Source organism: Vombatus ursinus, unplaced genomic scaffold, assembly GCF_900497805.2.
Source record: "Vombatus ursinus unplaced genomic scaffold, bare-nosed wombat genome assembly UNPS02003292.1, whole genome shotgun sequence".
Classification (NCBI taxonomy): domain Eukaryota; kingdom Metazoa; phylum Chordata; class Mammalia; order Diprotodontia; family Vombatidae; genus Vombatus; species Vombatus ursinus.
Genome location: NW_020943070.1, coordinates 13425378 through 13438649, shown reverse-complemented (window position 1 = coordinate 13438649; position 13272 = coordinate 13425378). Strand labels below are relative to the sequence as shown.

The 13272-nt window shown below is 35.4% G+C and overlaps 1 protein-coding gene across 3 annotated transcripts in view; it reads right to left on the bottom strand.

Moving 5' to 3' along the window:
• CNOT2 (CCR4-NOT transcription complex subunit 2) overlaps positions 1-13272 on the bottom strand; it is a 174141-nt gene that overhangs the window by 90811 nt on the left and 70058 nt on the right. Inside the window, exon 3 of one of the 3 annotated variants that reach the window (XM_027872728.1) lies at positions 2531-2581. The exons of the other annotated variants lie outside the window; for them this stretch is intronic. Within the exon in view, the coding sequence (XP_027728529.1) occupies positions 2531-2581 (51 nt within the window). The remainder of the gene's footprint in view (positions 1-2530; positions 2582-13272) is intronic. 3 annotated transcript variants of the gene reach the window in all.

Sequence of the window (13272 nt, the reverse complement as noted above, 5' to 3'; positions counted from 1 at the left end):
AATTTTACTTTTATATGTATTTTTAAAATTTTTATAATTATGAATTTTTTTGATTATTTTTATTTATTACTTATATCATTTTCATCTTTGACTAAATTCTAATACATATATACATATACAATATATATTTGCAATAACTAATATTGCCCACTAGTAAATACATATATCAAATAGGATTATGTTTAAGAAATTTATTGAATAAAAGCAACAAGGTAAAAAGGATTTAGCTCTGGATTATTTAGCTTTAGTAAAATGAGAAAGTGTTCAATCCTGTCTTCAACACATACTAGTTATGTGACCTCTGAAAACTAATTTAACCTATCATCTGAAAAATAGGAACAAAAATCCCTGCCTTACTCATAATGCTGTTTTGAAGCTCCAATGACCTAATATACACATGAAAAGTCTCCGGGTAAAATACTACATAAATTATATAATTAAAATTACTTTTAGAACTGTTTTCTAAAGCATATTTTACACTTGATTTATGTTTGCAGAGACACACAGAGGAGGAGAAAACATCTGAAAGTTTTAAAAACCTGTCTATCGATGAACCCAAGAGTAACTCAAAAATGACTAGTACAGAGATTAATACAGGATATTACACACTGCAGGCATTTGATGAAAGTCTAATTGAACTAAATCAGAAGCAGTATTATAATGAGGGACAGCCAAAGACCATAATATTCTGCAAAACAGCTAACAACAGCTTCTATTCAGACAGACAGAAAGATATGTACGTACATATATACACATCTCTATATAAGACAGCTATTAGTGTAAGCATTGTAATCTTCATCTTACAACTGAGAAAACAGAAGATTAGAGAGAAAAAATGCAATCCTCATAAGATGGTTAGTAAGTGTCAGAGCCAGAAATACAACCCTGATATTAGGACCATGAATACAGTGATGATACTATGTTAATTCTAGTATTGCTCTTTACTAAAAAAGGGCAAGAGATCATTGGGAAGGGTAGAATAGCAAGAAATATAGCCTTGGTTTACCAAATATCTTCTACCCTCCACTAAGATTTAGAAAACTTGCCAGATCGATTCATATCAGAAAATACAAGAAAAAGTTACAGTGAGTAATTTTTGAAGCTCAGGATGGCTTGAGGAGACAGGCAGAGAGTTCTACAAGCACTAGGATAGTGTCTGGCCCAGAGCCCATGTGTATCCAGGGGAGGGAAAAAGAGCTGAGACTGGGCACCAGGGCAGAAAGCACCCATGTAGGAAAAAATCCCAGGGGATTCCTGAACCAGGGTAAGAGTGCAGGAACAGGTCCCATCTGGCAGCTCTGTCATTTACTATCCAGTTACAGGTTGAATTGAGGATGGAGGGATCTGCAAATAAGGGTCATGGAGAGCAACAATCATTAGAGAATCCTAGCCTGGTACTGAGCAATGGAAGCAAATAGCAGATTGTGGCACTTATCCCAAGAAGCAGAGTAAGAACCTGGTTCTGGTCTCCAGCCCTGAGTAAATGTCTGTAGTGGAATAACTGGGCAACAGTTTGTGAGAAATTATCTACAAAGACCTATTTGTTCCCTGACGGCCATTTGCAGTAAGATTTTAGACAGCTGAGAAAGTAGGGTCAGTAGCAGTACTTTTTTACATATGGTAAAACCTGAGATCTTTCTCATTATTTTAGAATCCTCTCCTCTTTGAAATATCCAAAGAAAATCCAACATAGCTATTTATTCTAATTCTACCCTCTTAACCGCCATGGCTATACTTCCTCACATCATGTGTTTAAGTGTTTATACAAGTATACATCTATACACCTTTTTTAAAAAAATGATTGTAAGAGGTCATATGGATGAGATCTACCATTCTTAAAAATTACCACAGTAAAATAGCAAAGTTATTTTAGGTATGTAATAAATTTCTTCTTCCCCTCCACAAACATAATACAGAATTTTTCCCCCAAAATTTCCTCCAAAATAAAAGAGGGAAAACATTTCTTCTTCTATGGCTTCGAAGCAAGGATTAGTTGAAAGAATGCTTCATTTTGAGACAAAGGACGAAAGTTTGAATATTAGCTCTACTATTTGTTAGCTTATGGCTTTAGACAGATAATTTTCACCTTTCTGAATCTCAGTTTCCTTGCCTATAAAACAATATTTTTCTATATCACTATCCATCTCATGGGGCTGGCTATGAGGACAGCACTCTTAAAGAATTACAGAAATGTGAGGTAGTAATATTATAATATCATTATTCATTATCATAACTAATGGGGAAAACCCTCAATTCCTGAATTCTAGTGCTGTCTCTGGCTCCACGTGATCTTCAGTTATTTTACCTAGCTGAGCATCAGTTTCTACATTCAAAAAACGAGGAGGTCTAGGAGATTTCTGAGGTCCCTTCCAGCTCTAAAATTCTATCATGCTATGGGTAATTTCAGGAATTTTATAACTGTAAGGGAGTGAGGTCAGAACCAAGGAAAGGTTAAGTGAAATGCCAGGCTGAAGAAGAGACCAAGCAGGAAAAAACAATCCCTCCCAAATTTTACCTCCCATATACTTACCTTTGTAACTTCTTTCACCACTTGCAGATCTGGACATTGGAAAGCACACATCTGGAGGATGAAGCAAAGAAGCAGAAACTGAGGGGTGAGCCATGGCACTAGCCAGACACACCAGGGGTGCCCCTGATTTAACACGTAACAAAGATGACATTGGAACACTGATATAAAACTCCCAACACATGGTTTAGGGAGGTATTTACCAAAACTTTATAAATTATAGGATTCTAGTTTTTGGAAAAAATAATCAAATGACCTTATAAAGATCTCAACATACAGTTTCTTCATTATAACTGCTCAACTTTTCTGCTACTCCCAATTTCTATAACCACCTCCATGACAAATGTTCAAGTAGACAATGCCCTGAAATACTCTGCTTATTCCCAGTATGCTTTACTGGCTCTCCTTTTTTATTCATTTATTCATCACACTTTTATTAAGATCCTGCTATATGTAAAGACTAGATGGAGCACTGAGAGAGTACAAAGTACAGACAACATCACTTATCAAGATCCCTGTAGAGGGCACTCCTAATTCCACAGAAGTTTAACCTCTGAGCTCCCTACTAACTCTGAGATATTGTAATTTTGTAACTTGGTTTTATCACACATTCTATAAAATCTGCAATTTTATTGTTCAACATAATGTTAACAAATTCTTCATAACTCACAGGCGTAGAAAATACATACTATACACTTTCAGATTTTGTAACTATATTAGAAAATCAAATGATGACTTAACTACTTTGTTAACTGAAGATCCCATTGAAGGAAAATAGTTTAAGTCATTTAAAGGTTAATTATCTCCTATTCGGTTACCATGAATAATCTTTAGATATCATTAAAGATGTTATTTAAACATATTGCTTTATACAAGCAAACATTTTAATTTATTACTTCAGTTATAAATATGAAATGTGTTTTTAAAAAGAAATAATTCCAGTGAGTTCAATAGAAACTTGAGACTTTGGGGGGGGGGGGTAAATCCATCCTTACTCAGATCTAGCCAATCCCAAATAATCCTTTTTTCATTTACTTTACTTTTACTTCAATTTTTTTTTTTTTTATTTTAGAGAGGGGTAAATTGCATGACTCAATACATATAAAACATTACAGAGCTAATAAAGCTAATCATATTATCTCTGGTCTCAACCTAATTATTTAAAATGGATGAACTTCTACAGACAAAAATACAATTTGAGAATTGGGGGTGAGCCATGCATAGTACTAGTCAGACACAACATGTAGCATGGATGACAATAAAGTACTAATATAAAACTCAAATGAATGAATTGAAAACTAAACATACTAACAATTAAGTGCATCTTCTAACTTCTAAATGTGCGGTACAGAATTAGTTTATTTGTAGCCACATTAGCAGCCACCATGAACAATTAACTGAAGGAGTCATATCACCATACTAGACCTTGTACATTATATAGAGTAAATGATATACTAACAGAGAAATCTGAATTTTCATAGACTGTAGGTAGCAATAGTGCCAGAGAGCTAAGCATTTAATTATCAATATTCTGAATGACACACTAACTACTAATCTTACTTTTCATCTGCACAGATGATCCTAAAACACACTTCAACTCTACTTATTTTCTAATTACGCTATCTAATTCTCAAGTAAAAACTTCATCATCAAGGCTACTATGCCCATTAAAGTTTTCTGAATTTGAATATCCTTTTTAAGGAAATAAGCTAATCATGTTTTCTCTGCACTGTTCCATCATCTCTCCCCCTACCCATTTTCTGCAAGTTCTATGGCTCTCACTTTCATGGACTCACATTACATGATATTTTCCAAAATTTTCTAAATGGATAAATGTTCTCAATAAATAAGTAAACAGATGAATAACTGGTTTCTTAATGTTAGGTCCTAATCAGTCAATTTTTACTAGAAACTTGTTATGTCTCTATAGTTTCTCTTCTATTCTCCTCCTTTCCTGGCTTTATTCATTTCTCATTTTGTCTTTACCTTTCTTACAATACGTTAAAAGAGTTATTTATTTTCTGTTCATTTAAACTCTCTCTCCCAGGACAGTCATAATCATTCTCTGAGCTTCAACAATTTCTTTCACTAAAACGACTCCAAAATTCCTGTTTCTAATTCATTTCTAGGTTATGATATGATATTTCTAATAGTTACCAACCTTACTGGCATTTCAAATTCAAAATATCTAGGATCAAGTTTCTCTTTCTCGTTAAAACTATTCCTCTTATCCTAAATTTTTCTGACACAACATTCATACAGCATTTCACATTATTAACACTACGATAAGCTAAGGTTCTACATGGGAAGTAGGCTCAGGAGAAAATGACAAGCTCTCAAGAATGGAATTCTAAGAAAATAAAGAGAAATAATGTCCATAAGGAGAAAAATGGGCATTTATCTAAAGAGACCAATATGGACACATAGGGATCTCATCAATCAACATATGTTTAAAAAAAAAAAAACTTGTGCAAAAAACAGGCAAGACAGGTAACAAAAATGTATACAAAAGTGTGGCATATTGCTATAATTACAATGTTAGAGCCACTAAAACTCAGAATAAGCTCAGTGATACAATAAATATAAATATAAAATACATATAAATTAATTAATTAAAAACTTTTTTTTTAAAAGGGGCAGGTGGGCAACGTTGGGAATTTTTGTTTGTTTTGTCAGGGTAACAAGAGAATCAAAAACTGCTCCTCAGGTTGAATGGCTCAATGATATCTGATGTCTTTGAAAACTCAAAACAAAGAGAAGGCAGAACTCCTCAACTTATTTTCCGATGTTTTCTTTGCAAGGAGAATAATCTATAGACTGAACAAAGAGTTCATCAAAAGTTGAAGGAGCCAGTAAAGGAAATAATAAAAGAGCCCCTAGTTGTCCTGGATGAATTCAAGTCACAAGGTCTAGATGAGCCACACTTCTAGATTTGGAAAAACTGCTGATTGTGACTGTTGAGTCACTATCAGTGACCTTTTAAAAATAATGCAAAGCAAAAGAATTTCAGGACTGAAATGAGCAAATAATTGCAATTTTCCAAAAACAAAAAACTGTATTCATCAAATTATACATCAGTGACCTTGTGTTGGATTGCTGGCCACACTCCATAAGCTATTATTATTAAAAGAATGGCTAGTGAATATGTAAAAAAGGAAGTAGTGATCCAAAGTGCCAGCATGGCTCTGGCCAGAAAAGGTAATGCCAGACTAATTTTATTAGCTTTTGGGAAAGGACTACTAGCCTCACAGATCAGAGAAATGTTATAAATACCATTTTTGTAGATTCTACAAAAGTCTTCCAAGCCATTCTTATGGGAAAGATGGAAATAAAGTTGTAAATGAGATAATACTATTTGGCCAGTGGATTCTGAAATTACCAGATGGCAAGACCCAAATAACAGTTAATAATGATTCAATGACAGCTTAAAACAAAGCCTCTTGTGTAGTGCCACAGAGATCTATATTGGGCCTGTACTATTTAATATTTTCATTAATTTCTCTGATAAGTAATGCTTATCAAACTTAAAGGTGACAAATCTGGGAGGTGTAGCTAACAAACTATATAGAGGTCAGGATTCAAAACAAAAACAAAAACCTCAACAGGCCTGAGCATTGGATTAAACTGAATAAGATGAAATTTAGTGAATACAAATGTATATCTTAGGATAAAAAAAATAATCCACAAGGGCAAATTGGAAAAGATGTAGTTAGATAGCATTTTATCTGAAAAAGCCCCTGGGGGGAGGGGAGGGTTTAGTGGACTGCAAGTTCAATGATATGATATGGCAGCAAAAAAAATTAATAAAATCTTAAGCTACATCAAGGGAGGCATAATGTCCCAGACTACGGAAGTGTTAGTGATGTGGGCCTCTGCCCTGACCACAGCATAACAGATCATAGTGATCACTTCTAATAATTACAACCAAAAATGGAAACGGCTTCCCCAGAAGGTAGTGGGAAGGTTTTCCTCTCACTGAAAATCTTCTGGTAAAGGCTAGTCTTATCAGGAATTTTATAGAGGGAATTCTTGAGAGGTATTTTGTAGAGGAGACTTACATACACATATAGGTTAGACTACATGGCCTTTAGGTATTAATTACCCAGTTCAGAGATTCTGTGGCCTCAGGTGGTGAAAACTCCTCCTTTATCACTCTGAGCTATTCCCTTATGAAGCCCAGTCAATTCTATCTTTGTACTACCCCTTTCATTTATCACCACTGTAACTGATGTTACACAAGCCCTATTGCTATCCACCTAGATTACTGCAATAATTTCTAATAATAGTTTCAGCTTCTACTCTTTCTCCTTTATCTAATCCATCTTTCACACTATTGTGAGATTTTACCCCTAGGCAGAGATCATTAGAACTCTGCTTACACTTCTGCTTACTTTATGAATTTATTTTTAATTCCTTTTTTATCATGAATGTAAGAAATATCAACAAATATAAACATTTCAATATAAAAAAACGCAGAAAAAGGGTTGTATATAAAACAGCGAATCTGTATTTCATATAGATTTGTTAAGTGTTTTTTTTACTAATATGACAGAATCAATACCATCCTATTTGTTAGTGTTGTGCCCGTGCACCCCTCTGCTTTTGTCTGCATAATTTTTTAAGTGTTTGCACTTACTATGTAATATTTTGTACTGGTTATCTGTATACATATCATATTCTTCTATTCAACTATAAGCACCCTGAAATCTCTGGTCTTTTCTTCTTGCTCTGTACTCTTTCCTTTGTCCTGTCTTTATAGAGGCACCCTGTAGAATTAAAAGCTGTAAAGTGACACAATACACGCCTATAGCAATGATCCACCCAGAAATGCAATTAAGGTGATGACCTTGATTTTTTTTTCTTATAGCTGAAAAGCTATGCTGCATGTGAATCTTCAGCGGCTATCTACTGCCTCCAGGATAAAATGCAAATTGCTCGCTCAGTTTAGCAACTCCTTTCCAGCCTGCTTCCTTTCCAGACTTATTTCATGATAGTCCCCTTCACACACTCCTGACACTTTCTATTGCAACCAAATTGGCCTGCTTGAACCCAAGCACTTCCCCCTCCCCTCTCTGGGCCCTTCAACATGCTATTGTCCATTCCTGGAATATATTACACACCTCATCAATGCCCATCTGAATCCTGAGATCCCTTTAGACCTCTGCTCAGCCACTTGGTACAGGAAACCTTTCCCAATTCCCCTGGTGTGCCTTCTCCTCAAATGATATAAGACTTATATATCTGTTTACATGTTGCACCCCTCTCCCTCTAACAGAATGAAAACTCCTTTAGAGCAGGCAAGGATAGTTTTGTTTTGGACTTGCATCCTCAGCGTCCAGCACTAGCATATCACCTAACACATAGCAGTAAACGCTTAACAAATGCTTCTTCAACAAAACAATGTTACGTGAAATAAGATAGGACAAATAAAAACAGCAAATACTAATACGAAATCTACATCGATAAAAATCAAAAAGACTGCCATTACGAGAACTGAAACAAAAATCCTAAAATTGGAAATATACAGAATTCAAAAATTCTAAAAGTTAACTGGAGTCTCTAGCCTATGACTTAAAACTAATAGAAAGAAACAGAAGACATATGATCATCACAGGTTCACAGAAATTTGGAGATGAAAGGGATATTCGTGGAGGTAATCTAGGCCAACCTCTTATTTTTAACAATGAAACTAGACCCCAAAGAAAGATAAATGACCTGCAGAGTATTTGAGTGAGGACTAGACCATGGTCTCTAGATAGGAAACTCATTAATTCTATCAATATCCTCTTTAAAATAAACAGAACTCAGTCCACATAAAGTAAAATTTCTCAATCCCAGCCATTTTGTCTTCCTAAAATTAGACCTGGTGGTAGCCCCATTAAAAATATCTGGGGGTCAGAGGTAGAGGAAGGGGATAGGAGACTGAAGAAAATGTCTAGATTTTGAATTTTTTTTTTGTTTTATGTTACCTTAAGAAGATAAGGGGAAATGTGTAACTTTGAGGCTCATGATGCATAGTTAGTATTTTCCAGCATAGCTTAGCGGAAAGAGGACCGGTCTCAAGAGTCAGGAACACCTAGGTTAAAGTCGTGCCCCTGCCATATAATGGCTACAACACTGGACAAGTAACAACCTTCTAGCTCCATAGGCAATTTTTTAAAGATTAAGTTCTAAATCGTAGAAGAGTTGCAGAACTGCACTGGTATACAGTATCATATACTGATGACATCCATCACAGGTCTGTACTTTCAAAAACGGGTAGTATACAAAAGTGAGGCCTATCTCAAATGTACAATACTCCATCAGCTCACTTAACTGTCTACTAATGAACACTTGCCCACTGCTGAAAGGCACTGGTGAGGAGAGTGCATAAGACAAGAATTTTATAACAAGGTAAAAGGAAGAAGCCTGTGCATCCCTATAGGTTGAGACAAGCCTTTCTCTTCCTTTCAGGCTAGTTACTGGCTGTGGGGCCTTGAGAAAGACACTTTGCTCTCAAGGCTCTCGAGCTACTCTCCAAGCCTCAAAGGTGCAGAGGAGAGCAAGTACAGAGAGTCCTGTACAAGCAGAGGGGGGTTTCCTTAACTGGGCGTGCCCTCCCTGTAACAATGAAATCACAAGTGGTAACTCCAGCAGTCCCTTCAGGCTGATTGATGATCCTTGGAAATTAATAGGCCACTTTTGAAAAACTGGCCATTCTGATGATATTGACCCTCATAACAGAAAATAATCATTAAGGTCATTCATATCTTTGGATACTCCTGAATGAAAGCACACTCCTTGAAATAGAATAACGAAAAAATTAACCCATTTCTATCTAAGAAATAGTGAGAAGAAATTTCTTTTTTAATCTCAACCACATTGATTCTGGCCTATGATGAAAATTTCTAAAGACTACAATAAGAATCTTAAAAAGCCAAATTCAAACCAAAAAAAGAAAATATTGTTCTTAAAGAAAAAATGTGATACAAGGTGGGTGATACAAGAGGGGGTGAGAGGAGACCCTTTTTCAACCATTGCTGATGGAAAACAAAAATTTTTCCATTCAAATTTCAACGATGCTGGCTAAAGATTCACAGAGATACCTACTCACACAAATACACACAATTTAGAGATGAACTTAATGTTTTTGTTCTGAACTTATTTTTGTCACAAGACCAAATAGAGAGTACTATAGTTATCATTTGCTTTTTTTTGTCAATCATTACAAAACTTAACACCATGACCCCACTTTCAGAAATCTATTCCCCTATCATATAATACTCCAAAGAAACTAACTAGGTTGGCCATTTTTGAGAATAAACGGTTTTAAGAAGATGATCACTTATGTAGTATCTCACACATTTGAGACAAATGTCTCCTAAAACTTTTACATCAATATAGTACAGCATTCTACAACCCTGTACTTTGGTCAGCACTCTGAGAATATTCTCCATACTTGTTCCTTTTCTGTTTTTTTTTTAAACAACAAACACCCCTACCACTTGCCAGGCACTGAGTTAAGTGCTGGAGATTTAAAGACAAAAATGAAATAATCTCAAATTTCAAGGACTTTGCATGCCATTGAGGAAGGCAACATATAAAGTATACACAAAATATATACAAAATAAACACAAGCTAAAGGGGGCAGGGGGAGCAGTAGCAGTTAGAAAAGTCCATAAGGGGAAAGGGCTCATGTACAAGATGATGTTTTAGTTGAGCTCCAAAGGAAAGAAGGGGTTTTCTTGTAAGAGGAAAAATAGAGGAAGGGGTACATTTCAGGCATGGAGATGGCAGAGGAAATGCTGTATGTGACGTACAACAACAATTCAACTAAGTTGGACCGAAGTGTCTGTGAAAGGCAGAATATGTAAAAAGGTGGGAAGGGCAGGCAAGAGCCGTGTCGTAAAGGCAGCTATATGGTGCAGCAGATGGAGCACCAGACCTGGAGTCAGAAACATTTGGGTTCAAATCCAGCATCAGACACTTATTAGGTACACGACCCTGAGCAAGTCACTTAACCTCTGTCAACCTCAGTTTCTTCAACTGTGAAATGGAAATAATAATAGCATCTAGGATCAAATAGGATCAAATGAGATAATATTAGTAAAGTGCTCAGCATAGTGTCTGGCATATAGTAGATACTTAATAAATGCTTATTCTGGGGTAGCTAGCTGGCACAGTAGATAGAGCTCTGGCCTTAGAATCAGGAGGACCTGAGTTCAAATCCAGTCTCAGACCAGACACTTGACACTTACTAGCTGTGTGACTCTGGGCAAGTCACTTAACCCCAACTGCCTAAGCAAAACAAAACAAAACAAACAAACAAAAAAGCCCAAATAAATGCTTATTCTCCTCTCTCCACAATAACCTTGCTCATTCCCCTATATCTCCTCTTCTGCTGGTCTTAAATATCAAAGAGAGAAGTCTGTATGGGATCCTAGGGAGCGAGTAGTGTTTACTGATGAGAGGATAACTTGACAGCTGTATTAAGGATGAATTGGAGTAGAAGCTATTGGGAGAGGTCTATGTGAGAAGTAATGTGAGCCTGAACTAGGAAAGGAGCCACATCAGTGGACAATAAGGAGCAGTTAGAGATCTTGTAGTAGAACTGGCAAGATTTGGACACTAGCTGGATATGAGGGATGAGAGTAAATGCAGATTTGAGGGTGATTCTGAGGTTGAACCTAGTTGACTGGAAGAAAAATAAAGACCATGATAGAAACTAGGAGTTCAGAAGAGTATATATTAAATGCCTACTATGTGCCAGGCACTTGAATACAAATATAAAAGTGAAACAAACCCTTCCGAACCACGGTAATTTTTCCAACCAAAGGGTCATCTCACCTAAATCCCAGTTACAGTTTCCTGAAATTTGACATCTCTCCTTTCATAAACCGAATTTTTCAATGTCCAATGGAATTGGGCTAAAATATTTATCTAAAAGATATAATCTAGTATAAAATATACTCTACCAAAACATTTTTTAAATTTGAAGCTTCAAGTTATATATTGAAAAAAAAACCAATATTCTGTTTTATCAATTCTACATTTGAAAACTGATAAATTTCACTTAAAATGGGATACGTTCTAACTATATTTTATACTTTTATATTTTATAACTCCATATTTTATATTTTATTCATATATGCTATGCATGCAAGATAGTTTTATTCTATTCCAAACTATGAAAGTTCCCAACACATAACAACAGCACCACTATTCAGATTTAAACTAGTTCATGTATTTTATTGATGACGTTATGCCGTGGGTACATGCCTTAGATGCATTTCAATACTTAAGTAACAATAGCAGCAGCTTATTTCACGCATATTTTAGTTCTATACCTGCATTTGCAAAACAGAAGAAAATAGTAATTTCAGCCAAAAGACATCACATGTAGAACACAATTTTCTAATTTAAGTGACTTGTTTATTTGAAAATAATGGCACCATAACAACAGGGCATGTCAATAAATAACAAAGGAGTATGTCAATAAAGATTGAGTAAGATGAAACTTTAATTTGTGTCTATTCCTAAAAGTGTTCCTCATTTATTAGTTTTTTCTTTCATAAGCATGATTTTATGACAAATTGGAATACTTGTGAGACTAATTCATCATATTGCTAAAATAATTAACCTTATAAGTAGAAATTACCCATTTCTCCTACCAGTATGGAAAACTGTCTATATATTGCACAGTCCAAGTTAGTTATAGTACAGCTGTTCTACAGCTGAGTTTAGAAACAAACAAATGCATAAGTCTTTTGTTTTATTTAGTCACCACATAGTCACAGAAATCCTAGTGGGCTAATCCTGGCTGAGGCACCTTAAGAAATACACTTCATGGAGCAAATGTCACTGGAAGTGGTTATGAAGCAGAAGCAAACAAGTTAAGAAAGGACTCTGTGAAGAAAGCCTGTAAGGAGCCTACTCCAGCATCCTGTTGCCAGGGCAACTGAAGATACAAAGTCTCGATTTAATCTTCCTTAAAAGTCATACACATAAATTAAATCATGTAATTCTAGGAAAGGGACTTAAAAGCAACATCATGCTTTGCTGAATTTAATGAAGAAACTAAGGTTAGCAGTTAACTTGGCTAAAAGCATACTAATAGTGTTAGCTTTATTATCAATAACACCTCAATTTTATTTCAATTTATAATTTATAAATACTTTCTTCACAATAATCCTGTGGGGGCAGGTAATGAAAATAGTAGTATCTTCATTTTTAAGACAAAAAAATTGAGGTTAAGAAGACAAGTGACTTGCCCAAGGTCCCAATACTAGGAAACAAAAAGGAGAGACCTGAATACAAGTCTCCCAAATCCAAATTAAGTTTTCTTTCCATTTTATAATGCTACTTTATTTAAATCTACTATCTCTTCTTTTCTCACTTCTACTCACTGGAAAAAAGGAACAAATGGTAGATTACTCTAAATCCAGTAGCAGCAACAGACAGCAATGGTTCTCTAGCCTGCTGTTATACCAGTTCAATTTCTTGAATCACAGGGTAATAACACTTCAGAGCTGGAAGGAACCTTAGAGATCACAGATTGTAACTCCCTTTCTTTATGGATAAGGCAATTAATTCCATATAAACTAATCTGCCCTAGGTCATACAACTAACTATTAGAAGATTAAGGATTAAAACCTCTTGACTTCCAGACCAGTGATCCTCCCTCCTACACTGCTCACTATCCAATCTCTCATACTAAAGAGAGAAGAGAAGAGAAGAGAAGAGAAGAGAAGAGAAGAGAAGAGAAG